This window comes from Grammomys surdaster, unplaced genomic scaffold (assembly GCF_004785775.1).
Source record: "Grammomys surdaster isolate TR1022 unplaced genomic scaffold, NIH_TR_1.0 126660, whole genome shotgun sequence".
Classification (NCBI taxonomy): Eukaryota; Metazoa; Chordata; class Mammalia; order Rodentia; family Muridae; genus Grammomys; species Grammomys surdaster.
Window position 1 is genome coordinate 3462113 of NW_021621449.1, and position 21895 is coordinate 3484007.

Consider the following 21895-nt stretch of genomic DNA (forward strand, 5'->3'; position numbering starts at 1 on the left):
TGACAAATGGGACTTCATAAAATTGCAAAGTTTCTGTAAGGCAAAGGACACTGTCAATAGGACAAAACGACAACCAACAAATTGGGAAAAGATCTTTACCAATCCTTCATCTGATAGAGGGCTAATATCCAATATATACAAAGAACTCAAGAAATTAGACTCCAGACAACCAAATTACCCTATTAAAAAATGGGGTATAGAGCTTAACAAAGAATTTTCAACAGAAGAAACTCGAATGGCCGAGAAGCACCTAAAGAAATGCTCGGCATCCTTAGTCGTCAGGGAAATGCAAATCAAAACAACCCTGAGATTCCATCTCACACCAGTCAGAATGGCTAAGATTAAAAACTCAGGTGATAGTAGATGCTGGCGAGGGTGTGGAGAAAGAGGAACACTCCTCCATTGTTGGTGGGACTGCAAGATGGTGCAACACTTTGGAAATCAGTCTGGCGGTTCCTCAGAAAATTGGACATAGCATTACCTGAGGATCCAGCTATACCACTCCTAGGCATATACCCAGAAGATGCTCGAACATATAACAAGGACATATGCTCAACTGTGTTCATAGCAGCCTTATTTATAATAGCCAGGAGCTGGAAAGAACCCAGATGTCCTTCAACTGAGGAATGGATTAAAAAAATGTGGTATATTTACACAATGGAGTATTACTCAGCTATTAAAAACAATGAATTTGAGAGGTTCCTAGGTAAATGGATGGAACTAGAAATTATCATACTAAGTGAGATAAGCCAATCACAAAAGAACACACATGGTATTCACTCACTGATTATTGGATATTAGCCCAGAACCTTAAAATGCCCAAGATGCAACTCACAGGCCACATGAAGTCCATAAAGAAGGTAGACCAAGTGGGGGTGATTCGGTCCTTCTTAGAAGGAGCAACAAAATACTCAAGGGAGCAAATATGGAGACAAAGCGAGGGACAAAAACTGAAGGAGGGGCCGTCTGAAGACCTTTCCACCTGAGTATCCATCCCATGTGCAGTCACCAAAGGTAGATGCTGATGTGGAAGTCAGGAAGTGCATGCTGATAAGAGCCTGATATGGATGTCTCCTCAGAGGTCTTCAAGAGTCTGACATATTCAGAGGCAGATGCTCACAACTAGCCATTGAAGTGATTATGGGGTTCTCAATGGATTAGTTAGAGTGAAGACTGAAGGAGCTGAAAGGATTTGTGGCCCCATGAGGAGAGCAACAATACCAACCAACCACAGCTCCCAGGGTCTAAACCACCAGCCTGGGAGCACTTATGGAGGGATCCAGGGCCTTAGCTGAATATATAAGAGTGGAGGGCCCTGCTGGGCACAGGTGGAAGATGAGATCCTTGACCTCATGAAGGCTGGACGCCCCGGGGTGGGAGTTTTGAGGGTGGGGAGGTGGGAGTGGGGGGGTAGATAGAGGTTACATCCACAAAGAAGAAGGAGGAGGTGTGAGGGGATTGGGGGTTCCTGGGTGGGTGGGGGATGGGGTAAGGGGACAACACATGAAATGTAAATAAAACATCCAATAAAAAAATTAAAAAAAAAATCAGGAACTAGACAAGGCTGTCCACTCTCTTCCTATGTATTCAATATAGTACTTGAAGCTCTAGGTAGAGCAATTAAACAACATAAGGAGATGAAAGAGATAAAAATTGGAAAGGAAGAAGTCAAAATACTACTATTTGTAGATGATATGATAGCATACTTAAGTGATCCCAAAACTTCCACCAGAGAACTCGTAAACCTGATAAACAACTTCAGCAAAGTGGCTGGATATAAAATTAACTCAAATAAATCAGTAGCCTTCATTTAGTCAAAGGATAAACAGGGTGAGAAGAAATTAGGGAAATGATACCCTTCACAATAGTCACAAATAATATAAAATACCTTGATGTGACTCTAACCAATCTTGTATTTATTAATAAAATTTTTGATATTGTTATTATTAATTATTAATATTAATTTATTCACTTTACATTTAGCTCACTGTCTCCCTCCTGGTTACCCCTCCTTCAATCCATCCCCAGTCCTCCGTCCCCTTCTCCTCTGAGTGGGTAGGAACAGCCTGGGTATCCCCCAAGGCATATCAAGTTTCTGTGGGGCTAGACACATTCTCTCTTACTGAGTCTTGACAGACAGCCCAGCAAGAAGAACATATCCCAGGGACAGGCAACAACTTTTGGTACAGCCCCCACTCCAGTTGTTTGGGACTCACATGAAGACCAACCTATACATCTGCTACATATGTGAGGGGAGGACTAGGTCCAGCCCATGTATGTTAATTGGTTATTGGTTCAATCTCTGAGAGCCCCAAAGGTCCACATTAGTTGACTCTGCTGGTCTTCCTGTGGAGGTCCTATCTCACTCAGAGCCTACAATCCTTCTCTCTAGTCTTCCATAAAGGTCCCCAAGCTCCATCTACTGCTTGGTTGTGGGTGTCTGCATTTGTCTGAGTCAGCAGTTGGGCAGAGCCTCTCAGAGGACAGCCATGCTAGATTCCTGTCTGTATGCACAAAGGAGTATCATTGAAACTGTCAAGGATTGGTGCTTGCCATGGGATGGGTCTTAAATTGGGCTGTTATTGCTTGGCCATTCTTTTAGTCTCTGCTTTGTCCCCTCTCCTTGCATTTCTTGTAGACAGCATAAATTTTGGGTTAAAAGTTTGGTGGTTATGTTAGTGTCCCATCACACCACTGGGATTTCTACCTGCTTACAGTAGGTGTCCTCTTCAGGTCCCATATCCCCAATGTTGTGAGTCACAGCTAAGAACACCCACTTTGATTCTTGGGTGCCGCCCTTATCCCAGGTCTCTGCCTCCTCCTGGAGATGTAGATAACTACAAACTTAAATGTAAAGGTAAGGATACCAGGGAAGGGGGGTGAAGTAGATACTGAGGGACTGTCCAACCAGTGACTGGCCTGCCTTGAACCCATTTTTCTGTTTCTTTGTATAAGTTTGTCTGATTTTCTTCTAAGGCTTGTTTCCACTTTCTGTTTGTCTCCTTTTCTTGTATTATAAAGATCATTTCTTTGAGAAGGCACAAAAACTTTTATGATGATTAAGACTAATCTAAGAAGTACTAGCATCATAATAACCCTAATTGCTAATGTGCCAATCTTAGTTAAGCCATTTTTCTCTTCTTCTGTCTCTGTCTTTTAGCCATTCAAGATGGCATTACATAGGGTTCAAATGTCCTGTTTTTATTGTTTTTCTCATCCTTAACTGTGGTATTCCTTTTAATCTTATTAATTTCAAATTCCTTATACCTGTCTATGATTTTTCATGCACAGTCTCTTTTCCTTTTTAGCATTTAAGCATAATTCCAAACTTTTTTTTTCATGATCAGAAGTTTGGCTGTTCTCAGAGTTTTTCTTGGGTTCTCTCTCTTCTCTGTGTCAGCTCAAACTTATGCTATGGCTTGTCCTGAACCTGTCCTTCACTTCCCAGGTAAAAGGTATTTAAGATGTTCCCATGTGTCTGTAGCTAATATCATTCCAGTCTCAAATTTATGTCTATCAGATGGGAGCTATATCTCACTAGATGCTGAACTCCTCTCTCACTGCCTGCCAAGGGCAATTGTATGCCTCATGCAATGCTTCTGGCAGGCAGTATCACTAGCCACCACTTCATGTGGGCTGAAATCAGGTGCTGTGCATGTCACAGCTATAGGGGGTATCATGGCTTCCCACACAGTGCAGTGAGCTCAGGTGTGTATCTACACCTCCTGGTAGTGGGAAGTGTGGCCTCTGAATGCAATCTTGCTAAGTATGCATGCACAGCCCAAGCAGCTCATCACATGCATGCCCACCTGGTACTCTTAGCTCTCTCTCTGTCTTCTCACATTTCTCTAGAACCCTTTAGTGCTTAGGACAAATTGTCACCTTATAAACTCTGCTTTCTGACAAGCCTTATATTATCAGGCTTTAGCTATTTCCCTGGCACATGAAGCCAACCAGATTTCAGCTGTTTTTCAGAGCAGCCTCCCAGTTGTCATAGAACTTGCCTGTTCCTGGGGATTGCTTGTTGGCTCCTTCCACCCAGAACATTTCAGGCTCTAAGCCAAGTTCTTTCTATGTTTGGATTTGTGTCTACATTGGTATTCTGTGTATAACATAATGGATGCTAAATGTAAGTGTAAGTCTGGGGCCATATTCTATGGCCCTCATTGTTCCACAGAAGTGACACAACAAGCACTATAGATGGACAGATATTCCTACGTTCTAACCAGATCATGCTGACCCAGACTACTAGTCAGCAATGTGCCTGACTACTTACCATCTGAGTCTTGCCCTGGCTCCCTCTGCTCTATATGTGTCCTCATGACTGCTCCTTTCATGACCTGCTCATGGAAAATCTCCTCTTCCTCTATCTCCCTCTCTTTCTCTGCCTGTTGCCCCCTCTGGGATTGGAAATCCTGCCCTCCTGATTTAATTAGGGTTTCCATTGCTGAGAAGAGACACCATGACTAAAGTAACTCTTCTAAGGGAAAATATTTAATTGGGGCTGGCTTACCGGTTTGGAGTTTCAGTCCATTATCATTATGACAGGAAGCATGGTACCATCCACGCAGACACAGTGCTGGAGAAGGTGCCAAAAGTTCTACATCTCCATCCAAAGAAAGCTAGGAGCAGACTGTCCCATGACCACCTATCAGGAGGGTTACAAATACCACTCCACAGTAACACACTTCCTCCAACAAGGCCATACCTAGTCCAAAAAGGCCACACAGCTTCTATGTATACCACTCCCTGGGCCATGCATATTCAAACCAACAGACCTCCTATCCCCTCCTGCCCAGCTATGTGGTGATCAGCTCTTTATTATCTAATCAAAGGTGATGGAAAACAATTTTTTCTACATCATTGAGACAGAGAAGTTCCAATAACCATGTCAATGCCAATATCTGGAGTGTACCCAGGTCAGTGGAAACAGAAATTAGAAACTATTCAGGTACACAAAATCATCCCCAAACACTAATTGGGAAATATATATAGCATTCTGTTTCCCCAAAGTTCATTGTGGAATAGTGAAATATGAATAATGTAAGTGCCAGAGCAATGGATGACTACAAGGAAACAGTGTCTTCTCTACATATCAAGACAACTGGACATATGAGCTCAGTGGTTGTCACACCATTTATATCTCTACAATCCCAAGACAGGCTTATTTTATCAAGGGTATGGGAGTCTGTCATGAAACACCATCACTATCCATGGAGCTATTGGCCATCAATAGCTGCTGAGAGAGGTAAGTCATTGTCTTTAAGAGAATAGCTCTTGGTAATTTTGTCATACATTGATTATTATTTGAGCCATCCATATGGGGTTTGATGGATTAAAAGAAAAAAACAGAGGACACAAGTTAGGTTATAGGGAATTTAGAGAAGATATGGGAGTAGTTGGTGTAGGAGAGGAACATAATTAAAGTACAAAATTCTCCAAGAATGAATACAAAATTCTTACAACTATTTTAAACTGAATTGAATAACATGTAAAAAGGATCATGCACCATGATCAAGTCAGTTTCATTCAGAGATGCAGGGGTGGTTCATTAAGTATAACTTAATAACTGTAATCCACCATATAAACAGGGAAATAAAGGAAAGAAACCACGTGATAATTTTAGTAAGGCACTGTCTCAAAATAAAAAGTAAAATGAAGGGTACTGGAAAGGTGACTCAGAAATTAAGAACACTTGCTGTTTACCCAGAGGACCCTGGGTTGGTTCTCAGCACCTACACAGTGGCTCACAACCATCTACATTCTACTTCAGTGGATCTGATAGGCTTTTCTGGCCTCAACAGTACCTGGCATGTACATGGTACACATATATATAGACAGGCAAAACATTCATATGCAAAAAATAAAAAATTTTTAAAGTAGAAAGATGGTGATCACTGATATTCATTATCCTCTGCTTCTGCCTTGTGATTAGTGGCTCTAAGACTTCCCCATGAAGATGGACTGTACCCTTGAAGTGTGAGCCAAACAAAACCTATCTCATATAGCTTTCTTTGTCAAGATATTTTATCACAATAACAGGAAAAGAAACCAAGGCTGTCTCCACTTCTCTGTTTAATCTTGTAGAGAAATTTAGCACCAGGGCATTTAACAAAGAGAACTAAGCCAGAGAATATTAGATATTTGAATTAGAACAAGAAGCCACAGGCCTTTTCTGCCTCTAATGAGATGCAGAAATCAAAATGTTTCTATTTTTGAGTTTATTTATGTGATAGATAACATCTATAGATTTATATATATTGAATGATCCCTGCATGTCTTCAATGCAACTGACTGTCATGATGAACTATCTTTTGATATGACCTTGAAAATAGTTTACTAGTTTACTTTTTGCAATTCTATACTTATGATCATCAGAGAGATAATTTTGCAGTTATCTTTTTTTGTGTCTTGCTGGGGGCCAGCCCTAATGTGGGGGTGATCTTCTTTCTTGTCAGTTCTTCTTGAGGCAGTGGAAGGGGAAGAGCATTGGCAGAGGGTAAGACTTGGTCTTATGAGATTCAGGGGTAAGATTTTGTCTTATGAGATATTTAGGGTTGCTGTATAATAAAAGTTTACTTATTTATCTAAGTTACTATGCTACTTAGCTGACCTGCCTTCTGTGATCCTCTGAGGCCAGAAACTGCAATTTCTAGCACTTAGCACGTCATCCTAAAAATAGCAAAGAATTAAGTAAATAGTCTTTGTACTATTTCAGCAGGAACTGATGGGCTCTTTCAACCTGCTAGTTTGAAGTCACAGGAAGAAAAAGACACTTAGAAGTAGTTATAGCGTTTATGACTCAGTTGTTGAAAGTTTCCTATGAAAGCTATCTAAGGGGAAAACTGGAAAGATACTAAGTGGGAGATCGAAAAAATTCTTCTAAGTGGCAAAAGGGAAAAAAATTTTAGTAAGGGAAATTCGGGGGAGGAGAAGGAAAACAGAGAGAGAGAGAGAGAGAGAGAGAGAGAGAGAGAGAGAGAGAGAGAGAGAGAGAGAGAGAGAGAGAGAGAGAGAGGGAGAGAGAGGAGAGAGATTCTTCTCTTTGTCTTTAGTACTTATATATCTTTCAGAATACATGATGTTATAAAGTTCATCACAAATTCACACAAAAAATTAAGTCATAAATTGAAATAGAAGTTTGCAACAGAAAATGTTTACATGCATATCCATTAGGAGCAATTATCTGGCTCCACAGGTTCACTGAAGGTTTAAAACCATAACAAAGTTATTAGTGAAGTTTTGTATAGATAAATCCAGTCAATATTTTGTCTTCTGTCCTAGCACTATAATAAATCATTAGTTCCCTTTATATGACCTTTGGTTAATTGTTTTACAACCACTTGGAATGTGCTCTGAGTAGGAGAAAGTCTGGTTACTATCTAAGAGCAACTAACTGGTGACATTTGGGAGACTGGCAGAACTTTCAATGCAGTTTTGACTATCAGAATGGGACCAAAAAGCAGTCCCAGTATAAAAGAGCTTAGTAGCCCCTTGCCTGGTCCCTTTGGCTGGGGCAGACACATAGCTGGTCTGCTTCCGTGGAGATACCATATCCTGAGACATCCTAGAGGAGCCAGTGCACTCAGAGCAGCAGGATTTCAGGATCCCAGAGGCAGCCTGAGTCCCAGGAGTTCTTCCACCCAGGAGCTCAGGACCACAGGATCACAGAGACATCTTGGAATCTAAGGAGTTCTGACACAAGCAAGATAACTGGAAAGACAGGCTCTAGTCAGAGACAGTGAGTGCAGGTAGCACTAGAGTTAATCAGATGGTGAAAGGCAAATGCAAGAACATAGCAACAGAAACCAATGTTACCTGGCATCGTCAGAACCTAGTTCTCTCACCATATCAGGTCCTCGACACCCCATCACACCAGAAAAGCAGGATTCAGAATTAAAATCACTTCTCATGATGATGATAGACGACTTTAAGAAGGACATAAATAACTCCCTTAAAGAAATACAGGAGAACACAGGTAGAAGCCCTTAAAAAGGAAACACAAAAATCCCTTAAAGAATTAAAGAAGACACAAAAAAACAGGTAAAGGAATTGAACAAAACTATCCAGGGCATAAAAATGGAAGTAGAAACAATAAGGAAATCTCAAAGGGAGACTACCCTGGAGACAGAAAAATCTAGGAAAGAGATCAGGGGTCATAGACGCAAGCATCACCAACAGAATACAAGAGACAGAAGAGAGAATCTCATGTGAAAAAGATACTATGAAAAACACTGACACAACTCTCAAAGAAAATGCAAAATAAGAATAACAGTGAACAGTCGGATCCCGGCAGCAGCTGCGGCGGCTCAAGTCTTCAGTAGCTCTTTCTGTCTCCCTTTCGTTTCCGGAAACATGGCCTCTGGTGTGGCTGTCTCTGATGGTGTCATCAAGGTGTTCAATGACATGAAAGTTCGCAAATCTTCAACACCAGAAGAAGTGAAGAAACGCAAGAAGGCAGTGCTCTTTTGCCTGAGTGAGGACAAGAAGAACATCATCCTGGAGGAGGGCAAGGAGATCCTAGTAGGAGATGTGGGGCAGACCGTGGATGACCCCTATACCACGTTTGTCAAGATGCTGCCAGATAAGGACTGCCGCTACGCTCTCTATGATGCAACCTATGAGACCAAGGAGAGCAAGAAGGAGGACCTGGTGTTCATCTTCTGGGCTCCCGAGAATGCACCCCTTAAGAGCAAAATGATCTATGCCAGCTCCAAGGATGCCATCAAGAAGAAGCTGACAGGTATCAAGCATGAATTACAAGCTAACTGCTACGAGGAAGTCAAGGACCGCTGCACCCTGGCAGAGAAACTAGGTGGCAGTGCCGTCATTTCCCTGGAGGGCAAGCCTTTGTGAGCCACCTCCAGCCCCCTGCCTGGAGCATCTAGCAGCCCCAGACCTGCTCTTGGGTGTTGCAGGCTGCCCCTTTCCTGCCAGACCGGAGGGGCTGGGGGGGTCCCAGCAGGGGGAGGGCTATCCCTTCACCCCAGTTGCCAAACATCCCTCCCACCCCCTGGACCGTCCTTCTCCCTCCATCCCTGACGGTTCTGGCCTTCCCAAACTGCTTTTGATCTTCTGATTCCTCTTGGGTTGAAGCAGACCAAGTCCTGTCCTAGGCACCCAGTTTGGGGGGAGCCTTTTTTTTTAACGACACCCCTACTCCTCATCCCTCCCCATCCCATGCTGCCAACTTCTAACCACAATAGTGACTCTGTGCTTGTCTGTTTAGTTCTGTGTGTAAATGAAATGTGGAAATGACCCTCCCTGCACCAGCTGGTTGCCCTCCCCTTTCCCTTGATCTTGGCCACTCATGGAAGCAGGACCAGTAAGGGACCTTCAATTTTAAGAAAAAAAAAAAACAATAAAAAGGCTAATTAACAAACAAAAAAAAGAATAACAGTGAAAATAACAAGAAGCAACAATCACTGGTTCATAATATCTCTTAACATCAATGGACTCAATTCCCCAACAAAAAGGCATAGACTAACAGACTGAATAGATAAATAGGATGCAGCGTTTTGCTAGATAAAGGTACCTCAGTGACAAAGACACACTACAGGGTAGAAAACTGGAAAAAAATCCAAGATAATGGTCCCATGAAAAAAGCTGGAGTAGTTATTCTAATATCAAATAAAATAGACTTTCAACCATAAGTTACCAAAAAACATGAGGAAGGACATTTCATATTCATCAAAGGAAAAAATCTACCAAGATGAACTCTCACTTCTGAACATCTATGCTCCAAATGTATGGGCACACACATTCATAAGAGAAACTTGACTGAAGCTCAAAGCACATATTGCACCTCACACAATAATAGTCAGAGACTTCAATATCCCAATCTTATCAATGGATGAATCATGGAAACAGAAACTAAGCAGAGATACAATGAAACTATTAGAAGTTATGAACCAAATGGATTCAACAGATATCTATCAAATATTTCACCCTAAATAAAAGAGTATATCTTCTTAGCACTTTCTGGTACCTTCAGATCACCACAGACAAAGGCTGGTCTTCAATAACAACAAAAACAACAGAAAGTCTACATACACAAGGAAGTTGAAAAACTATCTACTCAATGATAACTAGGTCAGGGAAGAAATAAAGAAAGAAATTAAAGTCTTTTTAGAATTTAATGAAAATGCAGGCACAACGTATCCAATCTTATAGTACACAATGACAGCTGTGCTCAGAAGAAAACTCATAGCACTGTGTACCTCCAAAAAAAAAAAAAAAAGCTGGAAAAGCATATACTAGCAGCTTAACAGCATATCTGAAAGCTCTAGAACAAAAAGAGGCAAGCACACCAAAGATGAGTAGATGGCAGGAAATAATCAGGGCTGAAATCAACCAAGTAGGAACAAAGAGAGCTATACAAAGAGTCAACCAAACCAGGAGCTGGTTTTCTGAGAAAATCAACTGAAAAGAGAGCCATAACAACAGAAACTGAGGGAATAAAAAAAATCATCAGATCCTACTACAAAAGCCTATACTAAACAAAACTGAAACATCTGGATGAAATGGGTAATTTTCTAGACAGATACCAGGTACAAAAGTTTAATTAGGCTCAGAAAAAACATCTCAACTGTCCCATAAGCCTTAAGGATATAGAAGCAGTCATTAAAAGTCTCCCAACCAAAAAATTCTCAGGACCAGATGGTTTTAGTGCAGAATTCTATCAGATCTTTAAAGAAAACCTATTACTAATAGTCTTCAAACTATTCTACAAAATAGTAACAGAAAGAACACTACTTAACTCATTCTATAAAGCCACAGTTTACACTGATATCAACTCACACAAAGACCCACAAAGACAGAGAACTTCAGGCCAATTTCTCTTATGAATAAAATATGTACTCAAAATTACTCAATAAAATTCTCTCTAATAGAATTCAAGAACACACCCTTCTGGTTTGAACATGGGCCAGGAGCAGACCTCGGGCCCTGGCACTCTACGTACTCCTCCAATAACTAGAGGCAGCTTGACCATTAGGTGCTCTAATATGCTCAGGATCACAGGTGAGGTCACAATATCTGCCCCTACTTCTGGAGTAATTGGGACCCCTGTGATCCAGGGACACATAAACCCTTGCCCAGCTAGTGGTACAGTGGTTCCTTTTGGTGTGAATCTGCTCCCAGAGCAGATCTAGGACGCTGGCTCTGCACCTACTCTTACAACACCTAGAGGGAGCCTGAGTCCCAGGTGCAATGAAAGGCCCAGGATCACAGGTGAGGCCACATCTGCCCCAACACTTGGAGTAACTGGGACCCCTGGGAGCCAAGGATGCAGAAACCCCCACCTAGGCAGAGACACAGGTTCTTTCCGGTTTGACCTGGGGCGCTGGCTCCTTATCCACTTCTACAACACTCAGAGGGAGCTGGATTCCTAGGTGCTCTGAAATGCCCAGAATTACAGGATCACAGGATCACAGAGAAAAACTTGACTCCTAGGAGATTGGACATACCCCAGTTCACTGGAGTTCTGACACACTCAAGATCACAGTTGAGGCCACAACATCTTACCCAATACCTGGTGTAACTGGAACCTCTACTGGAACCAGGGAAATACGAACCCTCACCCAGCCTGAGGCACAAGTTCCTCTTTGCACATCTCCTTGCGCAGACCCAGAGCTCTGGCTTCCCAACCACTCCTGCAACACCCAGAGAAAGCTTGGCTCTCAGGAACTCTTACAGAACAGTATCTCAGGAGCTTGGTTACACCAGGATTTCAGGTTCCCAGAGGTAGCTCGACTCCCAGGAGCTCTGACAGATTCATTATCACAAGATCCCAGAATCACAGGATCATAGAAACAGATGGACTCCGAGGAGTTCTGACACAACCAGGATCCCAGGAGGTACAGGTTCTAGTCGGAGACAGCAAGGGCAGTCAGCGCTAGAAATAACCAGACGGTGAGAGGCAAGCGCAAGAACATAAGCAACAGAAACCAAGGCTATTTACTAACATCAGAACCCAGTTCTCCCACCACACCAAGCCCTGAATACTCTAACACACCTGAAAAAACAAGATTCAGATTTAAAATCTCATCTTATGCATATGACAGAGGAATTTAAGGAGGACAAAAATAGCTCATTTAAAAAAATGCAGGAGAACACAGGTAAAGAAGTATATGCCCTTAAAGAGGAAAAAAATAATTATCTTAAATAAATACAGGAAAACACAATCAAACAGTTAAAGGAATTGAACAAAATAACCCAGGTTCTAAAAATAGAAACAGAAACATTCAAGAAAAAAAGAAAACACAAATGGGGACAACCCTGAAGATGGAAAACTTAGAAAAGAGATTAGGAGTTACAAATGCAAGCATCACCAATAGAATACAAGGGACAGAAGACAGAATCTCAGGTGTAGAGGATACTTTAGAAGACACTGACACAACAGTCGTAGAAAATACAAAAACCAAAAAGCTCCTAACTCAAAACATTCAAGAAATCCAGGACACAATGAAAAGATTGAACATAAGAAAATAGGTATAGAAGAGAGTGAAGATTCCCATTTCAAAGGGCCAGCAAACATCTTAAACAAAATTATAGAAGAAAACTTCCCTAACCTAAAGAAAGAGGTGTTCATAAATACATAAGAAGTCTACAGAACACCAAACAGATGGGACCAGAAAAGAAATTCCTCCCATCACATAATAATTGAAACACCACATGCACAAAACAAAGAAAGAATATTAAAAACAGTAAGGGAAAAAGGTCAAGTAACATACATAGGGAGACCTATCTGAATTACACCAGACTTCTCAACAGAGACTATAAAAGCCAGAAGGTCTTGGGCAGATGTCATACAGACCATAACAGAACACAAATGCCAGTCCACAATACTATATCCAACAAAATTTTCAATTACCACAGATAAAGAAAGCAAGATATTCCATGACAATACCAAATTTAAACAATATCTTTCCACCAAACCAGCCCTTCAGAGGATAATACAATAAAAACTCCAACTCAAGGAGAGAAACTACACTCAAGAAAGAGCAATACACTAATCTCACAACAAATCCAAAAGAAGAGCTCCACACAAGCATAATTCCACTTCTAACAATGAAAATAACAGGAAGCAACAATCACTGGTCCTTAATATCTCTCAAAATCAATGGACTTAATTCCCCAATAAAATGACATAGACTAGCAGGGTGAATATATAAACACAACCCAGCATTTTGCTGAATACAGGAAACACATCAGAATGACAAAGATAGACATTACTTCAAAGTAAAAAGCTGAAAAAAATTCCAGGTAAATGATTTGAAGAAACAAGCTGGAGTAGCAATTCTAGTATCCAATAAAATATACTTTCAACCAAAAGTTATCAGAAAAGATGGGGAAGGATGCTGCATATTTATCAAAGGAAAAATCCAGCAACAGAAACTCTCAATTTTGAATATCTACACCACAAATGCAAGATCACCCACATATGTAAAAGAAACATTACTGAAGCTCAAAGCCCACATTGAACCCCACACAATAGTACTAGAAGACTAACACCCCACTCTCACCAATGGACTGATCATGGAAACAGAAACTAAACAGAGACATAGTCAAACTAAAAGAAATTATGAATCAAGTGGACTTGACAAATATCTACAGAGCATTTCATCCTAAAACAAAAGAATATATTTTCTTCTCAGAACCTCACAGTTCCTTCTCCAAAATTTACCATATAATCAGATACAAAACAAGCCTCAACAGATACAAGAAGACTGAAATAATCCCATGCATCCTATCATATTAACATTGACTAAGGCTGGTCTTCAGCAACAACAAAAACAACAGGAAGCCCACATTTACATGGAATCTCAACAACTATCTACTCAATGATAACTTGGTCAGGGAAGAAATAAAGAAAGAAATTAAAGACTTTTTAGAATTTAATGAAAATGAAAGCACAACATATCCAAACTTATGGAAAACAATGAAAGCACCGCTCAGAGGATAACTCATAGCTCTGATTGCTTCCATAAAGAAATTGGAGAGAATATACCCTAGCAGCTTAACAGCACATCTGTAGGCTCTAGAATAAAAAGAAGGTACACACAAGATGAGTAGATGGCAGGAAATAATCAAACTCAGGGCTGAAATCAACCAAGTAGAAACAAACTATACAAAAATAAAAAAAAAATAAAAAAAATAAAATAAAATAAAAATTAAAAAATCGGGTGGCTGGCGCCTCCCCTAGGCGTTGCCGGGGACCGCGGGTTCCCCAAGGCTTTGTTCCTTTGTTCTGGGCCGGGCCAGCTGAATGCAGTGCAGCCCGCCTTTCTGGTGTGCCCCGCAACAAGTGTGTCTGGCCGCCTGGGGAAGTAGGAGATCACAGACCCTGTGGAGGGTGGGTGGCCAGACTCTAGATGGACGCCTAGAGTCTCTGCTGTGGAAAGGCAGAGCTGCTCACTCCTTGTTCACTTTTTGTTTCTTCCAAACCTCCCCTGTGCTCTCGGCTCTTGGACAGACCCTCCTGGCTACTCTGTAGGAGTCTGAGGTGAGACTGTAAAACGCATGCTGCAGAGTGCATCCTGTGTCTGGTAGGCTAATCTTGAGAGTATAAGACTCTGGAAGGAGAGCGGGGCATCCAAGCCCCAAACTGAAGCTGCCTGGATATCCAGGTGTCCAAGTTCTAGCAGAACTCGTAGAGCTCCTGGGATGGCAGGTCTGTCCTTTGCAGACTCCACCAGTCTCTACGAGGGATGTCCCCTACTCCCACCATCTAGTTTTCAGGAATCAGTGACCTTCAAGGATGTGGTCGTGAACTTCACTCAGGAGAAATGGAAACACCTAGATCCTACACAGAGAGATTTGTTCAGAGATGTGACATTGGAAAATTATACACATTTGGTCTCTATAGGGCTCCAGGTTTCCAAACCTGATATGATTTCCCAACTAGAGCAAGGGACAGAGCCATGGATTGAGGAGTCCTGCATTCCTGTTGGTTCCTTGGAAGGCTGGAAGACAAGACCCGAAAATAGTGTGTCACCCCTAGAACTTGTCATTTCTGAAGAGCATCTGTCCTCAGAGACAGTAGTAACCAACAGCAAAAGAGATGATGGGAGTTTAGAGAAGCTTCAAGCAAACCAACAGATGCTGCCAAGAGAAGTCAAAGTAACTCAGAAAACAGCACCCACTTGTGCAAGTGATCTCAGTGTGAGCTCAGGCCTCATAACACAAGCGGAAGTAGCTCAAGATCAGACTTCCACCAAAACAGGAGCTAAGCAGAATTCCCACCCAGTTAAAAAAGAGAAGCTGTGTAAGTGCAACGAGTGCAGTAAAGCTTTCACGTACTGCTCTGCTCTCATTCGCCATCAAAGGATGCACACTGGAGAGAAACCCTATAAATGTAACGCCTGTAACAAAGCTTTCAGCAGAAGTGAAAACCTTATAAACCATCAGAGAATCCATACGGGAGACAAACCGTACAAATGTGACCAGTGTGGAAAGGGTTTCATTGAGGGTCCATCTCTCACTCAACATCAAAGAATTCACACTGGAGAAAAGCCCTATAAATGTGACGAATGTGGGAAGGCCTTTAGTCAGAGGACACATCTTGTTCAGCATCAGAGAATTCACACTGGTGAGAAGCCTTATACTTGTAAGGAGTGTGGGGAATCCTTCAGCCAGAGAGGTCACTTTATGGAGCTCCAGAAGATTCATACAGGAAAGAAACCTTTCAAATGTGAGGAATGTGGAAAAACCTTCACCAGGAGCACACACCTCACTCAACATCAAAAAATTCACACAGGGGAGAAAAGCTACAAGTGTAACAAATGTGGGAAGGCCTTCAACAGCCTGTCAGTGTTTATCCATCACCATATGATTCATACTGGAGAAAAGCCATATGAGTGCAATGAATGTGGCAAAGCCTTCAGCCAGCACTCCAACCTGACTCAGCATCAAAGAACTCACATTGGGGAAAAACCCTATGACTGTGCAGAATGTAGGAAAGCCTTTAGTTACTGTTCGTCCCTTGCTCAGCATCTGAAAATTCATACAGGAGAGAAGCCCTACAAGTGCAGTGATTATGGAAAGGCCTTCAATTACTGCTCATCCCTTACTCAGCATCGGAGAATTCACACCCGAGAGAAGCCCTTTGAGTGCAGTGAGTGTGGAAAGGCTTTCAGCTATCTGTCAAACCTTAATCAGCATCAGAAAACTCACACCCAGGAGAAAGCCTATGAATGTAAAGAATGTGGGAAAGCCTTTATTCGGAGTTCATCTCTTGCTAAGCATGAAAGAATCCATACTGGAGAGAAGCCTTATCGATGTCATGAATGTGGGAAAACCTTCAGCTATGGCTCATCCCTTATTCAGCATAAGAAAATCCATACTGGTGAAAGACCTTACAAGTGTAATGAATGTGGGAGAGCCTTTAACCAGAAAATACACCTTACACAACACAAGAGAATTCATACAGGAGCAAAACTGTATGCCTGCTCCAAGTGTGGTAAGGCCTTTCAACACTGTTCATCTCTTGCTCAACATCCAAAAACTCACACAGAAGAAAAACCCTACCAGTGTAACAAATGTGAAAAAACCTTCAGCTAGAGCTTCCATCTGACTCAGCATCAGCAAATTCATCTGGAAGAGAAGCCCTATAAGTGCAACGACTGTGACAAATGCTTTACGCAGAGCATGCACCTGATTGAACATCAGAGTACTCACACTGGAGAGAAACCTTACAACTCTAATGAGTGCCCACAGACTTTCAGCCAGAACACATACCTCACTCAGCATCAGACAATTCATTCAGGAGAGAAGCTTTTTGGGTGTGAGGACTGTGGAAAAGCCTTCTGATATCATTCTGCTCTCACCAAACATCAGAGATTGCACCCTGCTCTGGCTGTTATAAGAACATCATTAACATAGTTGCTCTGTTCACTTTGGTCTTATAGTAATGAATCAGAGTGGGAGGGGGAACTCTTTAAAGTATTTAAAATTTTCTGTATCACATGGGATGGAGAGTCCATTGGGCTGAATTAATCCAAGTATGCTATTAAACAACATTTTGACAGCTGCTTTTAGTTTCTTCTGTAAATGAGATGAAGCAAACGAAAGATTCAGAGATGATTTGAAAGGTAGCTTGGAGTTTTATACTCAGTTTTGTATATTTATAATATATTCATAAATAGTACTATAAATTCACATTTTTGTCTTGGATCTACAATGTGTGGATTTTTTTTGCATGTTTTGCTAGTAGAAAAAAATTGTGCTTTAGTAACTAGAAATTTGGTTTGCTCCTGTTCTAATGCACTTACATTATTCAGGTAATTGGTCTTTAAATAAAACTAATCGTAAAAAAAAAAAAATCAACCAAACTAGGAACTGTTTCTTTTTTTCTTTTTCTTTTTTTTGTTGAGAAAATCAACAAAATAGGTAAATCTTTAGCCAAACTAATCAGAGGGCACAGAGACATTATCCAAATTAATAAATTCAGAACTGAAAAAGGAGAAATAACTATAGAAACTGAAGATATTAAAAAAATTTTCAGATCCTACTACAAAAGCCTATACTCAATAAAACTGGAAAATGTAGATGAAATCGATGATTTTCTAGATAGATACCAAGTACCAAAGTTAAATCAGACTCAGACAAACCATCTAAACAGTCCTGTAACCCCTAACAAAATAGAAGCAGTCAGTAAAAGTATCCCAACCAAAAAATCCCCGGGACCAAATGGTTTTAGTGAAGAAATCTATCAGACCTTCAAAGAAGACCTAATACCTATACTTCTCAAAGTATTTCATAAAGTAGAAACAGAAGGAACATTACCTAATACATTCTATGAAGCCATAGTTACACTAATACCTAATCCACACAAAGACCCAACAAAGAAAGAAAATTTCAGACCAATTCCCTCATGAATATTGATGCAATAATAATCAATAAAATTCTTGCAACTGAGTCCAAGAACACATTCGAATGATCATTCACTATGACCAAGTACACTTCAACCCAGGGATGCAAGGATGGTTAAATATACAGAAATCCATCAACATAATCTACTATATAAACAAACTCAAAGGAAAAAAACCCACATGATCCACTCATTACATGCTGAAAACGTCTTTGACACAATATAACATCTCTTTACGTTAAAAGTATTGGAGAGAATAGTAATCCAAGGTCCATACCTAAACGTAATAAAAACCATATATAGCAAACCAATAGTTAATATCAAACTAAATAGAGAGAAACTTGAAGTAATCTCACTATTATCAGGGACAAGACAAGGGTGCACACTCTCTCCCTCCCTATTCAATATAGTACTCAATGTTCTAGCCAGAGCAATTAGGCAAAAAAAAAAAGGAGATCACAGTGATACGAGTTGGAAAGGAGGAAGTGAAGATATCACAATTTTCAGAAGATATGATAGTATACTTAAGTGACCCCAAAAATTCTACCTGAGAGCTCCTAGAGCTGATAAACAACTTCAGCAAAGTGGCTGGATATAAAATCAACTCAAACAAATCAGTGACCTTCCTCTACTCAAAGGATAAACAGTTTTAGAAAGAAATTTGGGAAATGACATTCTCCACAATAGTCACAAATAGTATGAAATATCTTGGTGTGATGATAAACAAGCAAGTGAAAGATCTGTAAGACAAGACTTTCAAGTTTCTGAGGAAAGAAATCAAAGAAGATTGCAGAAGATGGAACGATCTCCCATGCTCATGGATTGGCAGGACTGATATAGTAAAAATGCCAATTTTGCCAAAGGCAATCTTCAGATTCAATGCAATCCCCATCAAAATTCCAACTCATTTCCTCATAGAGTTAGAAAGAGTAATTCTCAAATTCATTTGGAATAACCAAAAACCTAGGATAGGGAAAACTATTCTCAACAATAAAAGAACTTCTGGGGGAATCACCATCCCTGACCTCAAGCTGTACTACAGAGGAATAGTGATAAAAACCAGATACTATTGGTACAAAGACAGGCAGGTGGATGGGTGGAATAGAATTGAAGATCCAGAAATAAACTCACAGACCTATGACTACTTGATTGTTGACAAGAGAGTTAAAACCATCCAGTGGGAAAAAAAGACAGAATTTTCAACAAATGGTCCTCGTTCAACTGTAGGTCAGCATGTAGAATAATGCAAGCTGATCCATTCTTATCTCTCTGTACAAAGCTCAAGTCCAAGTTTATCAAGGACCTCCACATAAAACCAGATACAATGAATCTAATAGAAGAGAAAGTGGGAAAGATCCTCAAACACATAGGCACAGGGGAAAATTTTCTGAACAGAAAACCAGTGGCTTATTCTCAAAGATCAAGAATTGACAAATGGGACCTCATAAAATTGCAAAGCTTTTGTAAGGCAAAGGACACAACAAAGAGGACAAAATGGCAACCAATAGATTGTGAAAGATCTTTATCAATCCTACATCTAATAGAAGGCTAATATCCAAAATATAAAAGAACTCAAGAAGTTAGAATCCAGAGAACCAAACAACCCTATTAAAAATGGCGTACAGAGCTCTAAAAGAATTCTCAACTAAGGAATATCAAATGATCGAGAAACATATAAATAAATGTTCTACATCCTTAGTCATCAGGAAAATGCAAATCAAAATAACCTTGACATTCTACCTCACTGCAGTCAGAATCACTAAGATCAAAAACTCAGGTGACAGTAGATGGCAGAGACTATGTGTGGAAAGAGAAATACTCCTCCAGTGATTTTGGGATTGCAAACTGGTACAACTTCTCTGGAAATCAGTTATGTGGTTCCTCAGAAAATTGGACATAGTACTATCTGAGGACCCAGCTGCACTACTACTGGACATATACCCAAAAGATGTTGTAGAAAAGTTTTTTCATCAGTTTTTTGAGGAAGGTACAATAAATTTAGCTACCTGGAAAAAGGTTGGGAAAAAACTTCAAAACTATTATGATACGCATGGACCAGGAAAAATGCCTGACATACTTTCAGTCTCTATACCTTGATTAGATATAGTTTAAATCCTAGATAGGAGAGTTGAGCCTCTGTATACAGAAGCAGGATTTGAACTATGGCTTTATGAGGTAGAAGAGCCCTAGATGTGTAGGAGGCCGAGCAGCTGGAAGAGGAAGCTGCTGGATATCATAGGGAAAGAGAATTGTTTGCCCCTTGTTGCCTTAGCAGAACTCAGAATTCCTTTCAAGGACAAGTTAGTTAAAGAGGAAGTACAGAGATTAAAACCGGTTTTGCTTCATTGACTGTACAAGTGCAGAAGTTACAGGCTTGACAAGCTCAGGGGAGTTCTTGGGAACATCAGTGTGGATACCAAAGCTGAGAGAAAAATTCCAGAAACCGAGCTGCCAGTTTTGCAACAGTGAGACAGCTCCCTGGGAGACAGCCTTTGTAGATGGTTTTATCTCCCTTACAAGTGACCTTGAAAGAGGCTACTATGATATTCAGGGATTTCATATTGCATTTTCAGTTACACAACAGATTGATCTGCAAGATAATAGAGTTAGAGTTTATGAGCCTTTTGCATTTAAACAGTTAAAGGCATTAAACATACTTATGCAGGGTTTGGGCCAACTGGACCATTTACTCAGGCTATGCTTGAATCATTGTCCACAGAGGTCCTTCCTCCTGGGTATTGGAAACAGCTGGTAAGGGTGTGCTCATCAAGAGAAGGGTTTTTTTTTATTATGGAAATCAGAGTCTGTTGAGCAGTGTCAAACTAGTGCTGAGATCAGTCCATCACAACAAATACCTATTACTTTTGAGATCCTAGCAGTTTAAGGGCATTATCATGAGACTACTCAACAGTTAAATTTTGATCCAGCTGTTTATGTGCAGAATAATTCTGCATCCTAAATAGCCTAGTATACCTGCCTTCTTCAGGGACACAAATTGAAGGTTTATCTAAAATTAGGCAGGGACCAGATGAGTCGTTTCAAGATTTTGTTACCAAGTTGCTTCAGTCAGTATCAGATTTATGTGGGATTCTGAGGCAGTATTCCGTAAATTGGATAAAGTCTAATCATTTTAATTAACTATTTAATTTTAAAATTTGTATCTCATATTTATAACATAATGAATGTTCAGACATGTTATAAATCATTTATATCTTAAACTAATACATAAAAATAAATATTTTTAAAATAAAAATTTATTAATAAGTTAGATATATAATAATATCTTTTTTAAAATTCACAATGAATTATAGAATGAGTCCACGGAGCTGTACGAGATCAGTTACAAAAACTAAAAAGGTGAGAGATGTATACTCCTTCACCACAAAATAGTTAAAATCATGTACTTTTTACTTTGAATTTCTTGACCTAGGATGCCAAGAGACTCTGCTGCTGAGTGCCTAAGGCACCCTACAACTTATGCTCAGGTGAAACGGAAGGACAACTTCCTGGCAAGTGATATGGTCCCAATCTAGTATTAATATGGGGAAGAGGGCATGTTTGTGTTTTTCCACAGACTGCTGAAAGTGTCAGATGGCTTCCAGAGCATTTGGTAGGCAATGTGGAGAAAGCAATTGATTAGATACATGATGCTGATAAGCAACTTCCTGAGGTCAACTCAAGGAATGTCCTCAAACAAACACCAATGAGTGGGAAAAGGGACTTCGGTGGTCAGACACTGGATTACCAATGATGTATGTCTGGAAACTTGCTGCAGCCTTGGGAGATGTTTAGCTGATTATCACATCTACTAGATGGAGATGAAACATTGGGTTTAGATTGATGTCAATGGGATATATAGTCAACCGTGTTTTTCCAACATATTCACTGTTATTAGGAAATATTAACATCACTATGTATGAGTTCAGATTTAATGTAACTTACCATGACTGTAACTTCACTAATTGTGCATCTGACATTGTACAAGGAATTTCTGTTATGGTACTTCATCAACCTCCATTTGTT

The 21895-nt window shown here is 40.4% G+C and overlaps 1 protein-coding gene and 1 pseudogene across 1 annotated transcript; both read left to right on the forward strand.

Moving 5' to 3' along the window:
• Window positions 1-8287: 8287 nt before the first annotated feature.
• On the forward strand, window positions 8288-9359 carry LOC114615378 (cofilin-1). The gene has a single exon (XM_028761117.1). The coding sequence runs from the start codon at window positions 8356-8358 to the stop codon at window positions 8854-8856; it is 501 nt and encodes a 166-aa protein (XP_028616950.1). The 5' UTR covers window positions 8288-8355; the 3' UTR covers window positions 8857-9359.
• Window positions 9360-14667: 5308 nt separating this feature from the next.
• LOC114615396 lies at window positions 14668-16884 on the forward strand (annotated as a pseudogene).
• The last annotated feature ends 5011 nt before the right edge of the window (window positions 16885-21895 follow it).